The sequence below is a fragment of the Balearica regulorum genome, chromosome W, assembly GCF_011004875.1.
Source record: "Balearica regulorum gibbericeps isolate bBalReg1 chromosome W, bBalReg1.pri, whole genome shotgun sequence".
Taxonomy (NCBI): Eukaryota; Metazoa; Chordata; class Aves; order Gruiformes; family Gruidae; genus Balearica; species Balearica regulorum.
The window spans coordinates 30,789,713-30,816,868 of record NC_046219.1 but is presented as its reverse complement, the minus strand read 5'-3'; the positions used below and the strand labels follow the sequence as shown (position 1 = coordinate 30,816,868).

At 46.4% G+C, this 27,156-nt stretch overlaps 2 protein-coding genes across 2 annotated transcripts in view; both read left to right on the top strand.

The window, feature by feature from the left end:
• Nucleotides 1–27,156, top strand: part of LOC142599170 (dual specificity testis-specific protein kinase 1-like) — a 376,984-nt gene that overhangs the window by 183,740 nt on the left and 166,088 nt on the right. The window lies entirely within an intron of this gene.
• On the top strand, nt 16,729–26,789 carry LOC142599136 (arrestin domain-containing protein 3-like). Its single transcript, XM_075738802.1, has 3 exons — nt 16,729–17,895; nt 21,973–22,054; nt 26,223–26,789. Exons 1-3 carry the CDS (start codon nt 17,616–17,618, stop codon nt 26,431–26,433), a joined length of 573 nt encoding a protein of 190 aa, XP_075594917.1. The 5' UTR covers nt 16,729–17,615; the 3' UTR covers nt 26,434–26,789.

Genomic DNA, 27,156 nt, shown 5'->3' with positions numbered 1-27,156 from the left:
CAATGGTGGAAGCAACCACCGGATGGCTGGAAACATATCCTGTGCCCCATGCCACTGCCCGAAACACTATCCTGGGCCTTGAAAAGCAAGTCCTGTGGCGACATGGCACCCCAGAGAGAACTGAGTCAGACAATGGGACTCATTTTCGGAACAACCTCATAGACACCTGGGCCAAAGAGCATGGTATTGAGTGGGTGTATCACATCCCCTATCATGCGCCAGCCTCTGGGAAAGTTGAAAGGTGCAATGGGCTACTAAAAACCACCCTGAGAGCAATGGGTGGTGGGACCCTCAAACACTGGGACACACATTTAGCAAAGGCCACCTGGTTAGTTAACACTAGGGGATCTGCCAATCGAGCTGGCCCTGCCCAGTCAAAATTCCCACGCCCAGTAGAAGGGGATAAAGTTCCTGTAGTGCACATGAAAAATATGTTGGGTAAAACAGTTTGGGTTATCCCTGCTTCAGGCAAAGGCAAGCCCATCTGCGGGATTGCTTTTGCTCAGGGACCAGGGTGCAGTTGGTGAGTGATGAGAAAAGATGGGGAAGTCCGGTGTGTACCCCAAGGGGATTTGATTTTGGGTGAAAATAGCCAATAAATTAAATTGCATGATATTAATAGCGATATACTGTATCAATGGTATGCCCATAAGAATCACCCAAAACTAATGAAGGATGGACTTTGAAACCGAACAAAGTGCCACGATGATGGAACTGGAACTGACTTCAGCAACTGGTGCCCAGAAACTTTATCGAAAAAATCACATCTTTGGCATCCAGACTGTGAGCATGGACCATACCAGATACACTGGCTGTGAAAACTCCAGATGCAGCGTGCAACAATCCAGCAGCATGCACCATTGCTCCTGCTCTGAGAGACTGTAATGGCAGATGGAACCCAAAACCATGGACTAAATGAACTCGACAGACATTTTGGAGCGATAGCCCATAGAGTAAGGCAATGAGATCTGTAAAATAATCTGGGCATGACGTAGATGGTATGGAATAAGGGGTGGATAATGTCCTGGTTCTGGCAAGGATAGAGTTAATTTCCCAAGGAGCCAGGACAGGTGAGCCAAGCTGGCCGGGGGCTATTCCATACCATGTGACATCATGCTCACCATAAAAGGGGGCTAGTTGGGCAGGGGCGGGTTCGGCATGTCGGCGTGGCTCCGGGACGGGTCGAGCGTCCGGTCGGTCGGTCAGTCGTCGGATCGGTAAAATCGTTCTCTGTTATCACGCATTGTTACTATCTGTTATCAGCACTGCTGTTGATTGTTTTCCCTCTCCCTTGCTGTCCCAGTAAACTGCCCTTATCCCAACCCTCGAGGCTTTGCTGTTGTTTTTCCGTTCTCCTCCACATCCCGCCGGGGGAGGAGTGAGCGAGTGGGGCGTGGCACTTAGCTACCGGCTGGGGCTAAACCACGTCAGCAGGTATCTAGAGAACCTCTTCCCCACCAATGGTTTGGAATTTCACTCCCAAAAAACTACAGGACCATGATAAAGTGATAGAATATTTGGAAGGAAAACGCTGTGGCTATTCCAAAGAGGTACAACTTACCGCACTGTGCTGGGCCCTGGCCACTATCTACCAAACACTGCTTGATATTAGGCAGCACCCTCAGGGGGAAGAGAGGGAAAACAGACCAACAGGCACTGCAGCTACTCAAACCTCAATGACAAGCAGTGCAGATGAACCAAAAAACCAACCCGTGCCGGTATCAGTCGCCCCTATATGCAAGAAGAAATACACAACAAAATCAGCTCGCTTAGTAAGGGTTGACGATGAACCCGGGTCATCACGAGAACAGGAGGAAGAGGCAAAACCAGAGATAATCACCCAATCCCTGTCCCTGAGTGAGCTGCGAGATATGCAGAAAGATTTCAGCTGCCATCCAGGTGAGCACATAATTACCTGGCTGCTCCGATGCTTGGATAACGGGGCCAGTAGCCTGGAATTAGAGGGTAGGGAAGCCAAGCAGCTGGGATCCCTGTCTAGGGAAGGGGGCATTGACAAGGTGACTAGGAAAAAGACACAAGCCCTCAGCCCCTGGAGGTGACTTCTTTCAAGCGTGAGGGAAAGGTATCCCTTCAGTGAAGATCTTGCATGTCATCAAGGCAAGTGGACCACCATGGAGGGAGGTATCCAGCACATTGTCAGTAATGGACTGGAAAGGTGAAGAGGCACCAATGGTGCATGGAGTGGCTGGCTGACTCTGGCAATACAAAGAAAGTCTCTCTTCCTCCCTCGTATCAGCTGTGGAGAAACTGTCCCAGAAGGTCCAGCAACTCAAAGAGAATATGTCCAATTCCCTGCTTTTACAGACCAGTATCTCAGCTATTAGGAGTATGCGTTCCTCTGCTCAAGAGAGAGGATATAGAGGGTGCACACCACAAGGCACTCTGGTTTTACCTGCATGACCACAGAGAGGACATGAGGAAGTGGGATGGAAAACTTACCTTGACCCTACAGGCACAAGTACATGATCTGCAAGGGAAAACAGTCACAAAAGGGGATTCTTCCAGGAAAAATGCCACGTACTTCCATGTACTGTTGAAGGGGATAAAGTCCCCGAAGTGTGCATGAAGAATATGTTGGGGAAGACAGTCTGGGTTTGCCCTGCTTCAGGCAAATGCAAACCCATCCATGGAGTTGCTTTTGCTCAAGGACCTGGGTGCACTTGATGGGTGATGTGGAAGGATGGTGAAGTCCGATGTGTACCTCAAGGTGATCTGATTCTGGGTGAGAATAGCCAATACATTAAATTGTATAATATTAATTGCTAAATAACCCTGCCATTGTATGTCATCATTGCTATAATCGCTATATGCTGTATCAATGGTATTGCAGTAGTCTCTCCCAAATTAGTGAAGGATGAACTTTGATGAAACTCATCGAAGTGCTCCGGATGCAGCATGCAACAATGCAACAGTACACAGTATCTCTCCTGCCCTGAAAGACTGTTATGACGGATGGAGCCCAAAGTCATGGACTAAAAGAACTCAACAGACATTTTAGAGGTATGATCTATTGACTAAGGGAATTATATCTGTGTATGTATGATATATATTGTAGTGGGTTTTCCCCAGCCAGCAGCTAAGCACCACGCAGCTGCTCACTCACCCACCCCCCCAGTGGGATGGGGGAAAGAATCAGATGGGTAAAAGTGAGAAAACTCATGGGTTGAGATAAAGACAGTTTAATAGGTAAAGCAAAAGCTGTGCGTGCAAGCAAAGCAAGACAAGGAATTCATTCACCATTTCCCATCGGCTGGCAGGTGTTCAGCCATCTCCAGGAAAGCAGGGCTCCATCACGTGTAACGATTACTTGGGAAGAAAAATGCCATCACTCTCAACGTGTTCCCCTCCCATCCTTCCTCTTCCCCCAGCCCTTATATGCTGAGCATGATGTCATATGGTATGGAATATCCCTTTGGTCAGTTTGGGTCAGCTTTCCCAGCTGTGTCCCCTCCCGACTTCTTGTGTACCCCCAGCCTACTCACTGGCAGGGTGCTGTGAGAAGCAGAAAAATCCTTGACTCTGTGTAAGCACTGCTCAGCAATAACAAAAAACATCTCTATATTATCAACACTGTTTTCAGCACAAATTCAGAACATAGCCCCATGCTAGCTACTATGAAGAAAATTAACTCAGCTGAAACCAGGACAATATATATCAAAGACAGGGGAAGTGATATAGAATAAGGGGTGGATAATGTCCTGGGTTCAGCTAGGATAGAGTTAATTTTCACCAGAAGCTGGGATGGGACACAGCCAGGACAGGTGACCCAAACTAGCCAAAGGGGGTATTCCATACCATGTGACGTCATGCTCAGAATAAAAGGGGGCTAGTCAGGGAGGATCGGGGTGGCTCTGGTTGTGTCTGAGTGTGCAGTCATGTACGGTCATTGGGTGAGAAATTGCATTGTGTATCACCAGTTTTGTATATTCAGTTAAAAGTACTGTTGTTATTTTCCTCTCCCTTTGCCGTCCCAGTAAACTGTCCTTATCCCAAACCACTAGTTTTACCTTTTTCTTCCTATTCTCTTTCTCATCCCACCGGGGCGGGGAGGGGTGAGCGAGCAGCCATGTGGTGTTTAGCTGCTGGCTGGGGCTAAACCACAACAATTTCACAAACCCTCTAGCCCTTCTCCAGAGCCTTGTTCAGTTATGGGGAACACCAGGTAGCCACAAAGGGCTCGCTCTTCTTCACTGTGGCTGCAGAGGGCCAGGCAGCTTTCAGCACACGTGTGGCACAAGGGCAACAATAGCTTGCCATTTACCCTCACGGGAAGCACAGGGGAAAAGAGCCCCTGAGGTGGGTACACCTTTACTTTGACCATCCCAAAGTAGGCTGTCAAGGTGTCAAAATTTTCAAAAATAACTTTGGAGTGCCCAAGAGGCTATTGTTTTGCTTTGTAGAAGAAGGGAGAGAGACTAGTAAAATCATAGTAATGTATCTTTTCATCAGGGGCTTCTTTGTAATACAGACAAATGGCATTTGTCCTGCTACTGAAAGGTGCATCTCTGGGGACAAGCAGTGTGGGTAGTTTGGTCCTAGCTAAGAACTCTGCAAACTCACCATCTGATTTTGTCATAGCAACCCATTGCTGCTCCCATATAGATCCAATGTTAAAACCCACTCTCTTTAGGTGGTCCATCTTTTCTTGTGTTGTGTAATACAAATAACCAAAGGTGGCCTCCATCAGAGGATTCCAGTCATTTTCATGGTAGCATTTGATATAGCCATGGAAGAAGCATCCATTAAATTCAAAAGCTGTCAGCACCCCATCAATGACTACATAGCCATCCAAGAATTAGGATCCTACTTGATATTCACTCGTGTAATGCGTGAGGGATTTGAATATTTTCCTTTCCTTTTCATCCACATACAGAAGCTATTCAATAGACAGGGTCAAATATTTCTTTCCTCCAGTGATAGCCATCTGGAGGGAGAAGTGCAATCATATTAGGTTTAAGGAATATAAACCAGTACATGGCCATGCAAGTAGAGGCCAGCATAGTATGCTGAAAAGGATCTATACAGTGATACACCTTCACCTTTTCATCACCATCTTTCTCACAGAATGTTCAACGGGTCATCACCGTAATCTCATTCCTGTATGATCGGCAGGCCTCCCTCAAAATTTTTGCATCTTGCTGCCAAGGAATGTGGGTAACAGTTGCACCACCCCTTGGCTCCACCAATGATTTGAGAGAATCATACCTCACATGGCAGTAGTGTGCCCTACACATCATCTCAGATGTCACCCAACACTAAGGGGAAAGACAGGTTCTTTTAGGGATCCTTGGCAGAATAATGACAGCACTAAATCGTAGTTACAAGTAAAGATTCATTTTCTTAACAGCATGTGAAAAGTGTAAGGCTTATGTAGAAAAGCATCATGAATGTAAATGCTGGAAGTGCAGAATGTACTATAAGCAGGTCTGTAACATAAACCAGCACCAGTGTTTCATGCCTATGATCAAAAATCCAGAAGAAGGGCAAGGCTATATTATCTATGGTATGGAATACATGTGGGTGTGGTGGGTTGACCTTGGCTAGATGCCAGGTGCCCACCAAAGCCACTGTATCACTCCTCCTCCTCAGCTGTACAGGGGAGAGAAAAATATAATGAAAGGCTCGTGGGTCAAGATAAGGACAGGGAGAGATCACTCAGCAATTATCATGGACAAACAGACTCAAAATTAATTTAATTCATAACCAATCAAATCAGAGTAGAGTAATAAGAAATAAAACTAAATATTAAAACACCTTCCCCCCACCCCTCCCTTCTTCCTGGGCTTAACTTCACTCCCAGTTTTCTCCTCCTCCCCAGTGGCACAGGGGGACAGGGAATGGGGGCTGTGGTCAGTTCATCACACATTGTCTCTGCCGCTCCTTCCTCCTCAGGAGGAGGACTCCTCACAGTCTTCCTCTGCTCCAGTGTGGGGTCCCTCTCACAGGAGACAGTCCTCCATGAACTTCTCCAGCGTCCTTCCCACGGGATGCAGTTCTTCACCAACTGCTCCAGCGTGGATTCCTTCCATGGGGTGCAGTCCTTCAGGACCAGACTGCTCCAGTATGGGTCCCCCACACGGGTCACAAGTCCTGCCAGCAAACCTGCTCCAGTATGGGCTCCTCTCTCCACGGGTCCAGAGGTCCTGCCAGGAGCTTGCTCCAGCGTGGGCTTCCCACAGGGCCACAGCCTCCTTCAGGTGCATCCACCTGCTCCGGCGTGGGGTCCTCCATGGGCTGCAGGTGGATATCTGCTCCACCATCAACCTCCATGGGCTGCAGGGGGACAGCCTGCTTCACCATGGTCTTCTCCACAGGCTGCAGGGGGATCTCTGCTCCAGCATCTGGAGCACCAGGGTAAAAAGATTCACACCATCACTCTCATCACTAAATATATGGTGCTATTTAATAACTCCTGAGATGATAAGCTCCAGGTTGCATCCCTAGCCAGGCAGATGTATCCTGACAAGGCCCAGTTCTGTTTAGAAGCATTTGAAGGTGCTATGTGCTATGAAGGCACCATGTGGGTACCTGGTTGTTGATTTAAATGCTTCTACCCCAGAGGCTTCTAGGCTAATAACTGTTTTTCTCCTGCCAGAGCAGCCGTCCATTTACATTTTGGGGAGAAAAAAAAACCAAAACAAAAAAACACTGATGTTTGGCAATAAATAAAGAGGGGCAGGACTGACACCCTGAGTTGCTATTCGTGCTGACTTGGGAACGTGATGTCCCAGTGTCTGAAGAGTAACCTGTCCGTCCTGGAGCTGTTGATCCGGTTCTCCCCCCTGGCAGAGGAAAGCAATACTCTGTGCTGCTTCTGCTGATGACATGATAAAAGCCATTTCTGAAATTCCCCTGAATACTTTGAAGGGGAACGTTCCATTAACACCCCACCAGATACACATGCTGAAAAAGGACCATAAATTCATTAAAGGTATGAGTAGTAAAGGTATTCATAAAGGTATGAGTTCTTCAAAATAAAAGCTACCGATGAAGCATGCTGGTGGGTTTATTGGTCCTCCTCTAAGTTTTGCTCTTCCACTCATCACGGGGCTTTTGGCAAAGCAGTGATGGAATATGCGGAAAAACTGTATCTGGTGCCTGAAAATAAGGCAGAGCAGCTAAGGGTGTTGCCATTACCCAAGGAAGACACGAGGCCTGATGCAGTCCTCTCTTTGGATGCTGAAATGAGGGACATTCTCCAGAAACCAGGCTTGATGGCCTACAAGAAAGCCACAAATGCAAAGCACAGCACCATATGGGCTGCTATGAAGAAAGTGAACTCCATCCCAGCAAGAGCCAGTATACCAGTGCTCTCCGGGCTGGTTATGTGGATGCATATTCACCAACCCACTCACTGGTCTCGGAGAAACATGGGCCATAGGGAGCCAGTTGCTCAGGTAAATGCCTAGAAATGTTCCTCTGGAGTAGGAGTCTACTGAAGAAAACCACAAGAGCTGTTCAGTGCCCATCCTCAAATGTAGTTGAAGAGCACGTCTCCTCTGGTTTATTTCTATCACGTTGTCAAATTCACTGTACACGATCATGTTAACGGTGGTGGTGAAGGCCCCTGCAAAATGGTTTCCTGTTGTAATCAGAGAACAGTGATCAGCACATTCTTGGTCTGGAGACAGGTCAAAGGTGAACAGGGTATAGCCACTAGCAAACTCTTCCCTGTCAGCCAGCAGGGAAAAGTCTTTCAGCAGGGAAAAGTCTGCTGCAGCGCAGGCTTCCCACAGGGTCACAGCCTCCTTCAGGTGCATCCACCTGCTCCGGCGTGGGGTCCTCCACGGGCTGCAGGTGGATATCTGCTCCACCATCATCCTCCATGGGCTGCAGAGGGACAGCCTGCCTCACCATGGGCTTCAGGGGAATCTCTGCTCTGGTGCCTGGAGCACTTCCTCCCATTCATTCTTCACTCTCCTTAGTGTCTGCAGAGTTATTTCTCTCATATTCTCACTCCTCTCTCTGGCTGCAATTGCTCCTCCATTTTTATTTTTCCCTTCTTAAATATGTTATCACAGAGGCGCTACCACCATTGCTGAGTGCCTTGGCCTTGGCCAGCAGTGGGTCCGTCTTGGAGCCGGCTGGCATTGGCTCTATCAGACAAAGGGGAAGCTTCTAGCAGCTTCTCGCAGAAGCCACCCCTGTAGCACTCCCCGCTACCAAAACCTTGCCACGCAAACTCAAAACAACCATCCACATACAGGGCTACAAAATTTACATCATAATGTTTAAAGTTGAAAGGGTTCTTAGCATAACTGCCACTAAAAGTGTCATTATCTATGAACCCAATAACAACAAGCTTGGGTAGCTGTCCCAGAAACAAATTTTCTTGGTTGCTGGCACGACTGATGGCCAGTATGCTGAACACTTTCATGTGCACCCAGTCCATCCAGTAGTTAATGTTGGCCATAATTAATGCTTCAGCATGCCTCAAACACACTCCAGGCGCCACTCGCACCTTCTTCACAAACAGTGAGGCGTAGGTAATAACCAGCTTGCAGGCTCCTGCTGCTGGGGTGCTCATCAAACAAAAGCTGTCTTTGCAGTGCATCAGCTTAATTTTTATATTCATATCGTTCAACAAATGCTTGTCTTGAAAGAACAGATTGCTGTGGATGGATCCCAATAGTTCAGTCCTCCTACCCTGGGCCGTCAGAGCCGAGCTTTGCTTGAACCTGTGATTACTGATGCCATCTAGTGTGTCTTTGTAGAACAGCCCTGTGGAGAAGGCCATGGACAGCATGTCACGGCTGTAATTGAGAAGCAACTCAAGGAAGGTGCAATAAGCTTTGGCTTATCAGTTGATCCCCCTCAGCGTTAACATCCAGCTGGCTGAAAACAGAGGCTAGCAGATAATTCATGAAGCCCATGGCCTCACCGGCTCTGAGGTTGGACCTGTCAGCATTTACAATCTTGCAGCAAAGGTACAGCAGTGTGGGGTACAGCAGTCCTGGTCAGACTGTTGTCTGGTGCCCTCCTACCTTTTTCTTTTAAAAGGCTGAAGCAGGCCTTCCCTTTGGGGGCGTGACATGGATTTATTTCTTTTAAGGCTTTTTCTTTGGATATAAGCAGGTTCCGAACCCTCCTGATTTGTCATTCCACCCCTTGATTCTCTCAAATCATCAGTTGACGTGGAGTTATAGGCTAGGTTATTATTTGGTGGTTTGTTAGCTATATAAAAAGATAGGTGGGGTTAGTGTTCTGACGCCTGCAGGGTATAAGTTGCATAGTCAAAGCTATATGCTCTCCGCACTAGGCACTGATTATGTCCTGAGTCCGAGGTAAAAAGCTGGTGCATCATGAGATGGGCACACATATGGAGAGGTTCAATACATGTCAGTAGTTGGAGATGACGGTTGCTCAGGAACCATGCATATCCTCATTCAATGTCAATCATGGGCTCTGCATCAGATTCGTTTAGTTTTTGCCACATAACTCGCAGCTCCTCAGTAGAGACATATGACACACGGAAGCAACAAAGCAGTACCATAGAATCACCTCTATCAAGTATCAGTTGTGCGGACATCCGGGAGGTGATTACTATGGCATCTTCCTAATCACAATGAGAGAAGCTGCGAAAGAGATTACAGTTCAGGGTTGGTATCTGCTTATATTCAGTGGCCCCCCCACCTAGGATGGGGAGTGGCTTGACCACGGCTGGGAAAATGCTTTACAACACAGTCTACGACCCCATCCACTGATACGAAACAAAACATAAAGAATGACAATAAACAAGACAATTCTAAAAAGTACAGCCAAAATCTTTTTGACAACTACCCTGAGATCTGGGAACAAATAAGTAAGCCATGACCACATTTTGCCAATTCCCCAATCGGTATTTTCGGTTGCCACCTGATGCAAGGGCTTTAGCTGTTCCCGGATTTTCTTAAGGTTGGTCTCAATGCGTCGATCTTGGCTGACATAGACTACTAACGCACAAATGCCACCTTGCACAGTCAGCAAGTAGTCTAAGGCTAGACAGTTTTGAACAGTAATCTGTGTTACCTGCGCAACTTCTTGCTGTAGTGCTTGGATGGCATCGGTTGTTGCGTTTCCTATATTTTCCAGAGTAGCAGAGAGATTGACAATCGCTTTCTCCAACTCAGAGACCCCTAGCCAAGGAAGGAGGGCCCAGGGCAAACTGGTGAAATATAGATCCTTGTTCTGCCAAAGGGTTAATACCACATTGATGTCACAGGGCGTCGGGGTAATTGCGGACATGGGTCACGAAGAGGCTTTTCTTCAACATGCACCCCAGGCACTATCCGGGTGTGCAGGTCCCCTCCTGGCTCCATGGGAAGTTTTTCATGTCACGGTTGCCGCATAGCCAGTATAGGCCGGGTGTACCTATTGTGCTGCGGTCACAGCAGTGAGTGGTGCCTCTCAGGCAATTGCCAATATTGGCACGGTAGGTTTGCATGGTGTAGGATGGACCCCACTGCATGGTTAGTAGTTGATCAGGGTACGGATCACAGCCTGCAAAGTTCTGGAGGATGTAGAATTCTGATCTGTTCTTCACCAAGGCAGCAGTGGATAGTCGGTCTACTCTAAAGGCAGAGCCCCCGCCCTCGAGATCCAGAGGTCAATCAGGAGTGGTTAACAGCTGTTACAGATTCCCCCCTCAGATTGTGGGCAGTGAAGTTTCCCTTGAGGTCAAAAGTATAAGTAATTTTGCAAAAGGGATAGCTACTGACTGGTTGGGAAATGGATGACCTGTTGCCCTGTAGCATAGAGGGGCCTCTACCCATGGGGGCTACAATTCAGTCGTCGCATGCCCTCCTCCAAGCGTCGGTGGTTGAGAGGTTAGCCCGAACAGAGTAATACCTGACAAAAGTTTTAGGTGCATGGCCCCAAAATTCCACCGATAATGGCATTCCCATCACAGGAAACCCTTGGTCCCCAGATGCAGGATGTTGTGTACAAATCCAAAAAATCAGTTCCAATATCCACCAGCACCTGAGATGTGCAAATTAACGAGTTAGAATCCCAACCAGCAAGGTCCTGTTGGACTGTCCCTAAGAACAGTATCCACAGGCTTGCACAGAATAACCAACAGTAGTACAAGTAAAACGACTACAATAGACAGCAATATAGCAGGAGGGTTTTCCAGATCAGTCCATCCGTCCAGCGTGGTCCAGTAGTTGGGCCAAGTCAGCAGCTCTAGGCATTCGCAACAACTTCTAATCAGGGGCTAGGACATGGGGTAAGCAAAAGGGTCTGCCAGAAAACCGAGCTAGGAGGCGGATCTCGGTCTGGCAAGCAGATACCTGCCCACAAGTTTTCTGGCAGCACCTTAGAGAGGGAGGAAGGAGGGGCCGAAGGAGTTAACACCGGGGCGCTGGGAGGTGCTACAAGGCTCACGGAGGCCACCTGCCGATGGCCATTCAAAAGCTGTAACAAAACATTGTTCGGTGAGAATTCCTCCATATCTGACCGCTGGGCACAGAAGCCATTGCCACAGCATGTACTCGAGAAGTGGGGGTCTTATCAAAAACCGACCACTCATCCTCTCCCAATCTGACAGTCTCTGTCCACGTGGGGGGGGGGGGGGTCCGCCATCAGTACTCTGTAGCTGCTGTAGCGCTGCACCCAAGGGTGTCAGATGGGGGGGGGGGGGGCTACAGTTTTGGCCAGGCAGCACCATCCCCCGTAGGGTGCCTGGAGGGCCAGGGAATTCCTTCTGATACCGGCTTGATGGAGTAAATCGTGGATGGCTATAGTGCTCCACAGTAGTTTCAAACTGCTTGACTGCGGCCCATGATTTGGGTTTCCCTTCTCACTCATCATGGGGCAGAACCCACACCATGCCTAAGGTGGCGTCCCACAGAGTGAAAACATTACCTGCCCCTGGAACTGGTTGCAACTGCACCCCGGTTCCAAAGGACAGGACAGCCACTTCCCCCTCATTGGGGTAAGTTTGAGCTGCCCCAGTGCACGAGAGCCACCTGAGCCACTCCACCCAGCCTTCCCCTGGCTTTTTATGAAACCAGATGCCCAGGGAGCATAACTGTTCCCCAGTATAGGCTTGCATCCACTGAGTGCTTGAGGCAGGTAGGGGAGGGGCTTCTGCTCCTGGGCTATGACCATGCCAAGGCCTGGGAGTAAGGTCAGCAATTTCCTCCTTAATCACAGGTACAGCAGTGTGGGGGTTTCAGGTCTATGTAATCTTGCTCATTCACAGCTATGAAAAAGTCCAGAGGTGCAGACTGTGCAATAGCGGAAAGTGGAGGCACCTCAATAAACAGGCTTTTCTCAATCCTGGTCTGTGCTGGGGACACTTCAAACAAATCCAGCTCAGATTTAGTGCTTTTTTTTATGAGCAGCCATGAATGAAAGCCATCCCTTTTAAAATATATTTCCTTTTCTAGCAGTAGAACAGGACCTCTTTCTCTGGGTTTTCTATTTCTTTTGCACTGTGTGTCCTGACTTCTTGTTCTTTTTCTTCTTCTTCTTCTTCTTGTCCTGGTCAGACTGTTGCCTGGTGCCCTCCTACCTTTTTCTTTTAAAGGGCTGAAGCAGGCCTTCTCTTTGGGGGCGTGACATGGATTTCTTTCTTTTAACCCTCCTGATTTGACAGCGTTTCCAACTTGTCCATGAGAAACTTGGAAACACGTCCAAACACGTTTTTTGCAATATCTTGAACAGCACTTTTAATGTGTGGCTTAACACGTTAAACACCTGCACCATTCTTCACAGGAACGCCTTGAAAACCAGGGAGACCACTGCCGGCCTGGGCTCTGTAACAATTCATGTACAAGGACGGGTTCCCAAAATTTCTTACCACTACCATTTTGGTGTGGTTTCTTAAAATATCAGAGAATTTGGGGGCCAAAGATGCAGATTCACACTTTCTCAAAGCGAAATGAGATGTGCTTGTTCTTTATTTCAGTGCTGATCGTGTCGATGTGCTGGTAGTTTACAGACACATAGTGCAACTTATCATATGTCACCATAACGACCTCATTGTTATTACCGCCAGTCAGAACGCAGCAGAAAAATGGAACTAAAAAGTCTCTGACAAGCTGGTGCTCTACAAGATCCGCGTAGAGGTAGAGTGAGTTAAACCCACCGGTGATATCCACCACAAAGGGAAATTTCTTAGCATCGACATCCAGAGACGCCCCCCAAATACGTGCTAGATCCCCAGTAGTAGAAAAAGTGTAAGGCTTTTCACCCATTTTGAGCTTTGTTTTCCTTACGACAGGGTCACAGACCTGGCCCACTGCTGGAGAGTCAATGGCTGAAGCTTTCTCTCAGGGGTTAAGAAGATGGTTCATACGTTTGTCCTGGTTTCAGCTGAGTCAATTTTCTTCATAGTAGCTAGCATGGGGCTATGTTTTGGATTCGTGCTGAAAACAGTGTTGATAATATAGATGTTTTTGTTATTGTTGAGCAGTGCTTACACAGAGCCAAGGCCTTTTCTGCTTTTCACACCGCCCCGCCAGCGGGATGGCTGGGGGTGCACAAGGAGCTGGGAGGGGACACAGCCAGGACAGCTGACCCCAACTGACCAAAGGGATACTCCGTACCATATGACGTCACGCTCAGCATATAAGGGGCTTGGAGAAGAGGAAGGGGGAGACGGCAGCGTTCGGAGTGATGCCATTTGTCTTCCCAAGTAACCCTTACGCATGATGGAGCCCTGCTTTCCTGGAGATGGCTGAACACTTGCCTGCCGATGGGAAGTGGTGAATGAATTCCTTGTCTTGCTTTGCTTGTGCGCAGCTTTTACTTATTAAACCGTCTTTATCTCAACCCATGAGTTTTCTCACTTTCACTCTTCCAATTCTCTCCCCCATCCCAATGGGGGCGGGGGGGGGGGGGGAGAGGAGTGAGCAAGCAGCTGCGTGGTGCTCAGCTGCCAGCTGAGGTAAAACCATGACGGGGGGCAGGTGTGTAGGTCTGTAGGGTTGGAAAGCGGTCAGGGTCTGGTCTGGGGCCAAAAACGTCCCCGTCCCAGTTATCATCATTATCATCGTCTTGGTAGATGGCAGCCCTAACTTGGGCTGTTGTAACAGGATGATCGCGCTGAGCCTTGAGGGAACTGGGCCCCGCTGGGCCAAGGGGGCTTACTTATGCTCCAATATTGATACGTGGGTTTGAGAGGCCAGGCAGTTGGATCGCCATTCTGCTGCGTCCCTCTCATCCTCTTGCTTAGCTTCTTCCTCCTGTTCAAGGGCGCTATGCAGCCTGGTAATTTAAGCCCAGGAAGCACAGGGCACAACTCAGGAGGCCGATCAAGGCACCTTTGCCCTTACCTCCTGTTTGCAATGGCTGGCCCCATGCCACTGTTCAAATTCATCCCTGATAGCCTGGTGGCTCGTCCAATTATCTTGGACCCAATCCTCTACCCATTGGGAAGAGCTCCAACCTTCCTCCTTTCTCAAAGTCTCCGGCAGGTGTTGGAAAGACTCCATCCTGCCAACTATGCCAATTAGTGGGGTCTGAACAGTAATGGAGTCTGACAACACATTATAAACCAAAGTTTATAAAGAAAGATGAGCATTAATGCGCCCACACAGCGACTCACCCGATCACTGATGGCAAACGCAGGATCGTAAACGATGCCATGGCTCTGGCAGACTATCAGGGACACTTGATGTCTGGGTCATCTGACAGCAACAGCCAATCACGCTATATCTCTATAAATTTATCTATCTATCTATAGATACACATATACATACATAAGGATACATTAAAAATAGTGTAACTATGTATACATAAATAAAATACATATTTTTATATATTTGTACACACCTTTATATATATATTTCTATACATGCATATATTTTATAAAAATATATACTTTTATATACAATGTATATTTGAGCATTTCCTGGTCCAAAGGACTCAGGCAGCCAACCAGAGGGAGAACTGAGAACACGTAGGTATGACAGTGTCAAAACCAGCCCTCAGCCAATCACAAACCAGTACGAAAACACATGGAGAATGACACTGTCAAAAAAAACATCCTCCCCGCCTGTAATGAGAGGGGCCTTCCTTTTCTGACATGCTTCTGTAAACAGAAAGGGGTGGCTGGTCCTGCCAGCCAATCACAGGGCTGCCTGAGAACACGTGGGTATGATGAGATCAAGAAATAACTGTCAGCCAATCACAGAGCAGTATGAAAACACATGGGGTTTGATGTTTAACAAAATGGCAGCTCCTTGCCATAAAATGGCATCTGGGAGGGGGAGGGGGAGGGGGAGGGGGAGGGGGGGGGGGGGGGGGGGAAGTGGCCTTCTGTGTATGTAGGGGGAAGGGACTTCCTGGTCTGATGTACTTATGGGTAAACTGGAAGGGGCAACTGGTCCTGCCACCCAATCGCAACAGACCACATGACCAGAAGAGGGGGTGCGACCTCCAGGGAAGTGGTACACATGGTTGCTGGGGGGACACCCTGTTACTTATCTTGGATAAAAGTTGTCCCTGTACTACTAACTAGTCTTGAAAACTGGGTCACTTTCATGTAAATCAGTACATCTGATCACTCAGGATATCTTTTGATTCATTCAGAACAACAACATATCAATATATGCAAATTGGAGATCTTCAAAGATTGTGGATTTTTGCATTGCACGGAAATCCAAATTTCCCAGAAATTTCAATGGACTCAGTTCTATGCGTTTAGAAAAATATCCAAGAAGTCTGAACTATGCCTGCAGCCCCAGAAATTGCTCTGAATTGCTGCTGTGCCACTGTTGCAGCGAAACTTAAGATTTATCAGTGCTGTTCTCAACATATCCAATGTCTAAGAAGTAGGGTTACATTCACGCATTTTTCCACCAGACTATAATCCAGAAACTGGAAAGAGCTGTCTGCTGCCCAGTATGACATGATCAGGATTCCAACAGTCTGCATATTGCTCAAATCTAATATACGAGTTGGCTCACAAATGAAATGGTCTTCCTAATAGCCTACTCGCACGAAATGCTTAGAACACATCCCACATCATGACAGCATCCATGTTATTCTGAAGTCATGTGTCCAAAGATGGCCTGGCAAGAGGCAGCAATTCTACTGAGAGAGGAAGGCAAGTTAGGGCTACACTGTCTGTAGATCATGTATAATGTGGGGAGGCGCGTGTGTAACACCAGCAAACCAAAATGTTTTATCCATCTCCAACAAACCTGGAATGGGCGAACCTAGCAAGCATACAAAATACATCACCTGTACTTAAAAAAAAAAAAAAGAAATTAAAAAAAAAAAAGAAAACACCATAATGCCATATCCAAATTCCGTAAGAAGGTCCCCTTCCTTATTAACATGTATACAAAAAAAATCCATATGAATATCCACTTGGTTAGCAAGATTTAGGTCTTTAAACTTCACAGATCTCCAACGACCTGCAGAAGGTAACTGCTGTGCACTTTAAATTCTGTGCAGATCCACACTGACAGAGGTACATGGTGACAACGAACCCAGAACTGGAAGAACAGGAATTGCGACACTCCTGTCCGAACTCCATGAATGGAAGAAATGGCACCACAGGGGGAAAAACCAGCAGCAGCAGCATACAAACCAGACCCTAAACTAAGATACTGTAGAACAATTATATTTAAAAGGATTAACATAGGAAACTTCACTTTGATAGAGGTTTAAATGTTTACTTTCGCATAACGCCTCGCTTTTGTACCCTCACCCTTCAGTGAATATGGTGAGTGCTGCGGGGAGGGGGGGGAAGGGCCAGGCCGGCAAAGGCGGCCGTGCCCCGCTCACTTGCCGGCCTCGGCCCGGCTCCCTGCCTACAACCTGCTCAAGACTAGCCGCCTCACGAACAAAGGCTTTGGGCGAGATCTGTAACTGAGCGACACGCCGAGCATTTCCCTGGCAGAATCGTTGCTATTTTTGCTGTTAGCCAGGCAACCCGCGGCTGAGTGGTAGAACCCGTGCCGGCCGGGGCCAGACTCCGGGGCCCGGCGCTCACCGCCCACTGCCCGATTTCAGCTGCCAGCTCCTTCCGAGACACCTCCCGGCCGGCCAGGCAGCCAGGGCCCCCAGGCCACGCCAGGCACCGAGACGAGACGAGACATCAAAGCCCTCCGAATAAGGAACCCTCGCGCACCCCGCCGCAGACGTTTGTCTCAGTTCTTCAGTACCTATCTCAACATCGCACTGCGAGCTCGCAGCAGAGCCCCAGCTCCACCAGGGAACCCTCCGGCTCCCTGCACGAAACTGAAGCAAGAACAGTAGAAAAACACACACGACGGGGAAGATATGCACAAACAGCGGAAGAAACTGCCGCCACGACTCCACTCGCACATGCGCGGTGGGGTTGTTTTTCACAAAGCTGCTCTTAAAGTGAGCTGGCAGCGCGCGAGCACTGTCTTTGTAAGGAGGTTGCGGTGCTGGGGGGGTTGCCGCCGCCGCTACTACTACTACTACTGCTATTACTATTACTGCAGTTGGGTTTTTCCTCCGTAGTTCCGATGAAGCGTTTCTAGGGTGTACACTGATCTTGTTGGCTGGCTCTTAGGGTGGCAGAGACGTTGTTCAGTGTAAAGTGAAGGTCATATTTTGTATGAGACCTTGGTGGTTTGTTTTTTTTCTTTTTCCCTTGCAGTTTGTTTTTATACGCTTTGTTATAAAATATGGTGTTGGGGAAGGTGAAGAGTTTGACGATAAGCTTTGACTGTCTCAATGACAACAATATTCCTGTCTATTCTAGTGGGGACACAGTCTCAGGAAGGGTCAATTTAGAAGTTACTGGGGAAATTAGAGTAAAATCTCTTAAATTTCATGCAAGAGGACATGCAAAAGTACGTTGGACTGAATCTAGAAATGCTGGATCCAACACTGCCTATACACAAAATTACACTGAAGAAGTAGAGTATTTTAACCATAAGGACGTTCTACTCGGGCACGAAAGAGGTAAGCTTTTCACTTATTCATTTGCTACATGCAGACATTTTTCCAGAAAAAGACACATCTTTGTATCGTCTTGGTTTATCCCTTTTTAATATGTAGTCTCATAGAGCTCCCTATTTCTAAAGATGAGGAAATGTCGATTACATTCTTAGGTTTTATTTTTGATTATTTGAACGTTTACTTAATATTAAAGCCATGTTGAGGTGGGTTTTCAAAGTACCTGCAAACAGAACTTTCTTAAAATACCTGCCTTTTAACGGAGCCTTTTCATAAGGCTTTGCATTTTTTTAATGCTGTTTTTTCTTAGTGATATTAGCAGGATTTGTTTTTCTATGGGGAAAATAAGTGTTAAATCAAAACCAGATATGCAGTAAATTACTTTCTTGGTAGCATCCTATCGAATCATAAGTGTAATTAAAATATAACAGTAGACTTCTTTGATGCATAATAGATACGGGTCTGACTTTCAGACTGATGTGCGATGATTTTTAAGGTTTGTTCATTGTTGGCAGATAAAAGATTCCCTGTGGCTTACTTTGATATGCTATCACCACCCCACCTGTAATTTTCTATCTCTTCCTTTGTTCTAAACTAGTATACTTGTAAATTACTTTCATTTCTTTTATTCAACCCCTCTGTGGGAGACCCAAATGTAAAAATCTGTCTGAAAGGCCAAATAAGAGTTCATGGTTGTATGATTGGAGCATCGCTTCTGAGTTGGGGAGTTCTGGAACCTGCATTCAGTGAAAACCTGGTCTGCTTAAGCCCCTATGGAAACGGAAAGTGCCCTGCAAATTCCCTTATTTTGGGTATGGAAATGGGGTATTACATTGTGAGCAGGATTGTGGGTCTTAAGTTTGGTAATGTATTGTTCGCATAGTTACGTTGTGAAAGCATAAGGGGACTCTAAGCTTGGTTTTTTTCCTGAAGTTTCCACCCTTTGTTAGAAGCGGTTCAATCCTGTTTGGGACCGGTCCTGGGGAGAAAGGGAGGGAGTACTCCTTCTCTCTGCAGATTGGTTGCACGTGTCAGGTGGTGGTGATGACTTAATTCCTAGCGCAAGAAAATGTTAAAACATTATGTAACGTAATTTGGGTCGGGTGTTCTGGTGTGTTGTTTTGTTTTAAATATGCAGTATATTTACTGCAGAGGATCTCTGCAGTAAAATGTAATTTTAAAATAAGTTCGACTATAGATTGCACTGAACCTTTTATTAAGCGCTTCTGAAATAAATACTGTAGCAGAGTGGAGTTGCTATTGATTTTAATTACGTTATTGTGATGCAGGCAAGCACGGGTCACTCATGAGGTGGCTTTGTAGCTCAAGTGTTCTTTATACTGCTGCCTTAGAAATAATTCTCTCATGTGAAAGTTTGTTCACCTCTGGTTTGCAGATGACAGAAACGTGCAAACATGCATGAGTCGTTCATAACAGGATGTATGCTTACAAGTAGGAGGGCGACCCCCATGCTTCTAGCTGTCCACTTAAGCAGCAGCAATGACTTTGCACGTGGACTGTAGATCCAAATGCTGACCCCGATAGGAGGTGCTTGCCTTTGGCTGGAAAGGGAACAAAAGGTGGCAGGGAAGGGACAAATCTGACACGTTTCGACACCAGAAGCGAGACAGGATGCGCACCGCTGTACGTGCGGCACGTAAAAACTTAAGCAGTTGTTCCGAGACACCACTGCCCCTCCCTCGGCTGCAGGGGCAGAACTGCGAACACTCGCTGCACGGAGTAGAGTTTAACTCAATACCTCGTGCCCTAGCATAGTCCGGAAGGCCACGCCCTGTTCCTGCCTTGTCACTGGCCTGCTGGGGTTTGTTAGCCTGTTGCTAAGGCGATGCCAGCCGCTGATTATAGGGAGCTGGGACGTGGGGGAAGAGCGAGGCTGAGGGAGCAGGTTCTCCTGCTCGCGCTCTGGTGTGTGCTGGGGGCGGGGCGAACGGGCTCTGGCCACCCCGAGGTCAGCCCTGTGCGGGGTTGGGGGCGCTCCGGCCCTGTTTCCCTGAGGAGTTACAGAGTATGCACGGTGGGGGAGGGCACTAGGCTGTGAAGTGAGGAGTACAAGTTTACCTTGCTGGGAAACCGGGGGGGTGGGGTGTCTTGATCCAGCAGTTACTGCTTTCTCCCTTGCTGCCTGCCTTCTCCCCCCGGTTATGGATCCGATCGCGGCCTTGGTAGGACGCTGGGGGCACTGCACTGCTAAGGGGGAGTGCTGTCACCCTGGTCGCTTTTTGTTGGGAACAGGGCCTGCCTGGCAATGTCGGCTTTGACGGCTCAGAGGGCGCGCTACCTTTCTTGGGAAAGCCCATCTCTGGGGACAGACAGAAGCATTCAAGCTCCTGCCATGTACAGCCACTGGGCCAGCAAGGGGCTGTGAGCAGGGGCGGCCATTGGGGCACATGGCCCTGCAGCCCTTCACATCTCTTGCTCGGTTGTCTTTCCCTTCCTGTGCCCCCGGCCAGCACTACCTGTAATCACCTTTCAGTAACAGTCAGCATATGCTCCCGAGAGAAGTGCAGGATTGGGGTGTCACCTTGCACATAGTGCAGGGCAGGCTGGGGCGAGCCAGCAGCGTGGCCCCGTGGTATGAGGAGACTGGATGGTGAGGCATGGATGGTGCCCTTCCCTCTCTCCTTACCTCTGTGGTAGTCAGGCTAGGCTGTGAGCAGAGTTGCTGAGCAAATGTGGTGGGGTGTAATGTATACTGTATGTATATGAGTGGCTGGCAGGGGATCTGCTTGTGCCTGTTTAGGCCAGTCCTCTGGCCTAGTCTGTGATTGACAGCTCAGTACTTGTTTACCACAGTTCTGCTGCTCAGGCTCAACAGGACTGCTGATCTGGCAGGAAGGAAGTAAAGAAGGGATGAAAAAAAACTTATGTGCAAGGAAAAGATTGTTTGTTTGTTTTTTAAAAAGAATTAAAAAAATTAAAAACCTCCAAGTGTTTTTTAACAAAAAAAGCATTATAGACCTCGTTTTGTTCTTTCAGTGTATTGAAGAGTCTTATTTCATGACATCACATGCTGAGGATGCATTTGTGTAAATAGTTTTCTAGTGGTTTTATATTTTTGCATAGGCTTGTTTCAGTGTTTCTGGTGCACTAAAGAAATTAGTGTGTCAGTGTTTTTGTAGGACAATGGGAACTAAAAAAAAGTCTTAAAATGTACCAACATTCCTTCATGATGTTTCAGACTATTAACAATAGGTAGTGTCTTTTGCATAATCCCACTATATGTTTTTATTACCCCAACCTTTGTCTATAGGAGATGCTCAATTATTTTCTCTTAAATAACTTTCTATTTTGAGAGAGTCAGCATTTTTCTGGTTTTATGGCAATTATATCAGAACAAACAACAAATTTGTTGGAGCATTTAAAGCAATACAAGGAATCATGACTATAAACCGAGGTCAGCTTTCTTGTTGAAATTAGGAAATGTTTGGGTCTTTGCTATCCAAGCAAAATCGAGCTAAACTTTGAATTTTTGATACGTTTGCTCTAAACAGCATTAATTGGACAGCTTGCCACCTTTCGTGCCCCTGAATTTGTTTGGTACTTTCTAGGTGGTGCTTGTGCACTTTTTTAAAAAATCAATTTTTGGACACTTGCTAGGCAGGAGATTGAATTTAGTAATTCAGCTTCTTTTCTATCTATTAGCGTAACAGACTTGATACTAAGATCACTTTAATAGTATTAGAGAGCCCTATTTCATTTTAAGTTTTAACTAGAAATCATATTGGAAAACAGTTTCCATTACAGATCTTTCAGGCAGACCTTGAAATGGCAGCAGTTACAACTATGTCAATACTCAGAATCAAGATCATAAATTAAAACAAGTTAACTTCTACTTTTCATGTAAGGTGAATCTTGGAATCTCACCTAACCTTAAAAATTCTGCAGCCATACATCTAGCAGTTAATACAAATGGACTGGAGAGACTTGTTTCTGGGACGCCGTGTTCTTAGTAGTGTAAAGAATGCACAAATCCCTCTTATTCTGGTAAAGAAGCCTATATAATGTACTATGCTGTGTAAAATGTTCACGGGTGGAATAGCATATTGGGTTTTTCCCTCCTAGATGATGACAGTTCTGAAGAAGGCCTTCATACCATTCATTCAGGAAGGCATGAATATGCATTCAGCTTTGAGCTTCCACAGATGTAAGTACTTACGTGCAGTACACAGCTTGTGTGAAAGAAGGATAAGATACATACCTGCTTAAGAAAAATTCTTGTGGGTGGAGGGGAAACCTTTTCAGTGGTAGTAGGAGTTGTGCTCAGACATGCAATAGAGGACATAATCTCATTAAACAGAAGAGGTTGCTTTTAAACTGGTTAAGAGTTTTTCACAAAACAGGAGCTTGTTGTTGCCCAGTTGGTTACTCTCTCTTTTGATTGAGGTCTATTGACTCATTATATCTTGTAGTATTTTACCCCTTCACAGGAGAAGGGAAGGGAATTTGTGTCATTTGAGTCCTGCAGAGTGGCTGAGGTATCTTCTAAATGAAACAAGATTTTACTGGAGCCATGCAGGCCATCAGAACTAGTGATAAGAGATCAGCTTAACTGTTTGGGCTCGGTCTGAAACAGATGTGGCAAGCTTAACCACATTTGAACAAAATAACAGATATTTTTTTTCCTAGTTTAAATAGGATGTATGTACTCAGGCTGACCTTTATGCAAAAAGTCAGGATGGAAATAAGCAAATGGATGGGTGGATGAAGCAAGAAACATTCCCATACCTAATCCTACTTGTCTCAGAAAGCAAAGGTGAAGCAAGAGTGATAGCAGAAGTCTTAAGATAAATTGCCACACACACACAAAAGAAAGTTTGAGGTGTCTAATGTATACATTGTGAAGGGAAGATTTATAAATAGAGGAGATACCAACATGGAAACTTCCTGTAACTTGTGTTTTAGCTAAATTAAACATAAAGGGACAGAGAGAGACTGGAAATAGATGAAAGGGAGGCAGGAGGAGCCTTTTACTGTAAAAGCCAAGCACTGAAGTCATAAAGATTTAAAAAAAAAATAAATTATTGGCACAATATTAGACTGATACCTAATATTAAAGCTAATAAGCCATCTGCTTATTAGAGGGGCTGGCTTTAGCAGAACCTGTAGATGATAAATGCTTTTATGGATCAGTTTCAGTGAATAGCACAGGGCTTTACAGTGGATATTATTGGGAAACTGAAGAAGACCCATATATTTGGAGACTTTTAGAAGTCAATTTAAGGTTCAGATGATAATCTGTTCTATAAGAAGTGATAAGGATGATACTGATATTCCCTTGAGTTGGAAGGAATGTTCAAATATGAAAAAACAAAACAGTATATGTGAATATGGAATATTATGTTTGAGATTAAATAGATGACTGGTAAAATAGTGCAAGCATTGATTAAAACACTAAAGTTCAAGTGACTTGAAGGAATAACTATGAAGCCATCTTTGATAATACTGAAAAAATGAAGGCTGGTAATAAAAGGCCTGAAGAACACTGTGGTGGGTTGACCCTGGCTGGAGGCCAGGTGCCCACCAAAGCTGCTCTATTGCTCCCCCGCCTCAGCTGGACAGGGGAGAGAAAAATATAACAAAAGGCTCGTGAGTTGAGATAAGGACAGGGAGAGATCGTTCACCAATTACAGTCACAATCAAGTCAGGAAAATTAATTTATTATCAATCAAATCAGAGTTGAGTACTGAGAAAATAAAACCAAATCTTAAAAAACATCTTTCCCTCACCCCTCCCTTCTTCCCGGGCTTAACTTTACTCCTGATTTTCTCTACCCCCTCCCCCAGTGGCACAGGGAGATGGGGAATGGGGGTTTGTGGTCAGTTCACCACACGTTCTCTCTGCTGCTCCTTCCTCCTCAGGGAGAGGACTACTCACACTGTTCCCCTGCTCCAGTGTGGGGTCCCTCCCACAGGAGACAGTCTTCCACGAGCTTCTCCAGTGTGAGTCCTTCCCATGTGGTGCAGTTCTTCGCTATCTGCTTGAGTGTGGGTCCCCTACAGGGTCACAAGTCCTGCCAGCAAACCTGCTCCAGTATGGGCTCCTCTCTCCACGGGTCCACAGGTCCTGCCAGGAGCCTGCTGCAGCATGGGCTTCCCATGGGGGTCACAGCCTCCTTTGGGTGCATCCACCTGCTCCGGTGTGGGGTCCTCCACAGGCTGCAGGTGGATATCTGCTCCAGCACCTGGAGCACCTCGTCCCCCTCCTTCACTGACCTTGGTGTCTGCAGAGTTGTTTCTCTCACATATTCTCATTCCTCTCTCTGGCTACAGTTGCCCTCCTTGGTGGTTTGTTGTGTCAGAGGCACTACTGCTGTTGCTGATTGGCTTGGCCTTGGCCAGCGGTGGGTCCGTTTAGGAGCCGGCTGGCATTGGTTCTATTGGACATAGGGGAAGCTTTCTAGCAGCTTCTTGCAGAAGATGCCCCTGTAGCTGCCACACCCCGCCCCCCCCACCCCCCCAACCTTGCCACGCAAACTCAATACACTGCCTCCTTACTGTTTCTTGCTCTTTTGTATCCATAGAATATTTCTAAAATTTATTTAAAACAAAACCAATGTGGTGGGTTGACCTTGGCTAGCTGCCAGCCCTCCATGCAGTTGCACTCTCACTCCCCCTTATCAACAGGACAGGGAGAGAAAATAAGATGGACAAGCTCGTGGGTTGAGATAAAGGCAGTTAAATAAGAAAAACAAAAGCCATGTGCGGAAGCAAAGCAAAAATAAGAATTCATTTGCTACTTCCCAACGACAGGCAGATGTCCAGCCACTTCTGGAAAGCAGTACCTCAGGATGTATAGTGGTTGCTTGAGAAGATAAACACCGTAACCATGAATGTTTGTGTCAGCCCTGTCCATTCCCCCCCTCCCCTTCAGCTTTTATTGCTGAGCATGGTGTCACATGGTATGGAACATCCCTTTGGTCAGTTTGGGTCAGCTATCCTGGCTATGTCCCCTCCCAACCTCTTGCCCACACCTAGCCTATTGGCCTTTGGGAATGGGGTGTTGGAGAGGCAGCCCTGATGCTGTGCTGTGTTGATATGTTATCAACACTGTTCTAGCCACAAATGCAAAGCACAGCACTATATGGGCTGTTATGAGGAAAGTTAACGCCATCCTAGCCAGACCTGGTACAACCAAATACAAAGCAATAGTGAAAAAAACAAGGCAATGACTGGCTTTACTGATTTTTCCTTTAAAGGATACTGGGGCAGGATGAAACATTGATGACTGATTAGAAAATCATTTCACTTGTGTTATTAAGGAAAAAAGTAAACATTTCAGACATGCAAATAGAGATGTCAAACCTGTAGCAGAAAGAATCATTCCAGTAAAGTACTAGCACAGCTAGTTCTTCTATAGTTCCCTATAGAAGTTAGGGAGGGAAGCTTTGCCTGTAACTTATCTTTTATTATGATACATTTCAAGCATGGTGCAATATAAAAATTTTTCCTTTGAGATTAAAGGCAAAAAATGTTAGGAAAAGAGAAGTTACAGTTAACTGGACATGACTGGAATATAAAAATCTTATGTTCTTCATCTTATGATGTTGGAGGGGGGTGGGGGAGGAGGGAGAGGAGAAAAAGAGAGTAGTGCTGGAAGGTTTGGAGTCCCTTTCCACGTTCTTTTTTTCTTCCCCTCCAACTCCCCAAAAGCACTTCCTTTGTCTTTCAGGGTTCAGAGCAGAATAGTCTTTATCTTTTTTAAATGTTTGTGTGTGTATATATATATATAAAAAAAATAATTAAGATGGCCTCATGGGAGTAAAGGAAAACTAGAAGATGCTCAAAATAGCCTCTCTCTATTCAGAACTCTAAATAGAAATATTTAACTACCGTACTTAAGGCAAAACAAACTACAAAAGCATTTGGTTGTAGCTAAAATAAACCACTGAGATACCAGCCAAGTAAATAATACCCAATTATTTACAGAATACAATGTCCAAAACAATAATTGGATGGTACTAATGCTAATTTTATTTGGTGGTTTTAATTTGACCTTAAAAGGATGTGCTTTATTCTACACTTTAAAGTGGCCTCTTAACTCTAAAGGAAATGTGTAGTCTTTTGGCATTTTCTAGCACAATTCTTTAATTGATTCTTAACATTTCTACAAAACTACTGTTGGATGAATTGGAGAGTGTATTTTCTCCCAACTTGGATCTTACATTTTCCTGAGATATGGAAACTTTGCAAATAAGTTATGCTTATTATGATGCACTAAAAATAGTTCTACATACTAATTCCTAATCTGATCAATTGTATTGTTATTGGAAAGAGAGAAAAAACTTACTCAACTTTGACCTTTGTCCTGCACAGACCACTTGCTACCTCATTTGAAGGCAGACATGGCAGTGTGCGCTATTGGGTGAAAGCTGAATTGCATAGGCCTTGGCTTCTACCAGTAAAATTAAAGAAGGAATTTACAGTCTTTGAACATATAGATATCAACACTCCTTCATTACTGGTAAGAACGGACAGAATTACTCATTCTTTTTCTGGCATAAAAATAACGAAGTATAACGGATGAGTGGTCAGTGAGGTGAGTAGAGAACTGGCTGAATGTCAGAGCCCAGAGGGTTGTGATAAGCGGTGCAGAGTCTAGTTGGAGGCCTGTATCTAGTGGTGTGCCCCAAGGGTCAGTGCTTGGTCCGGTCCTATTCAACATATTCATCAATGACCTGGACGAGGGGACAGAGTGTACCCTCAGCAAATTTGCTGATGATACTAAGCTGGGAGCAGTGGCCGACACACCGGAAAGCTGCGCTGCCATTCAGCGAGACCTGGACGGGCTAGAGAGCTGGGCAAAGAGGAACCATACGAAATTCAATAAGGGCAAGCGTAGGGTCCTGCACCTAGGGAAGAACAACGCCAAACACCAGTACAGGTTAGGGGTTGACCTGCTGGGAAACAGCGCTGCAGAGAAAGACCTGGGAGTCCTGGTCAACAAGAAGTTATCCATGAACCAGCAATGTGCCCTTGTGGCCAAGAAGGCCAATGGTATCCTGGGGTGTATTAAGAAGAGCGTGGCCAGCAGGTCGAGGGAGGTTATCCTCCCCCTCTACTCTGCCCTGGTGAGGCCCCATCTGGAGTACTGTGTCCAGTTCTGGGCTCCCCAGTTCAAGACAGACAGGGAACTACTGGAGAGAGTCCAGCGGAGGGCTACAAGGATGATTAGGGGCCTGGAGCATCTCTGGTATGAGGAAAGGCTGAGAGAGCTGGGTCTGTTTAGCCTGGAGAAGAGAAGACTGAG

Excerpts from the sequence above, each read along its gene's own strand:
- LOC142599136 (XM_075738802.1), top strand. The coding sequence starts at position 17,616 with ATGGTGTTGGGGAAGGTGAAGAGTTTGACGATAAGCTTTGACTGTCTC. Across the intron at positions 17,896-21,972 it reads TCTACTCGGGCACGAAAGAG|ATGATGACAGTTCTGAAGAA; the intron begins GTAAGCTTTTCA and ends TTTCCCTCCTAG. Across the intron at positions 22,055-26,222 it reads AGCTTTGAGCTTCCACAGAT|ACCACTTGCTACCTCATTTG; the intron begins GTAAGTACTTAC and ends TGTCCTGCACAG.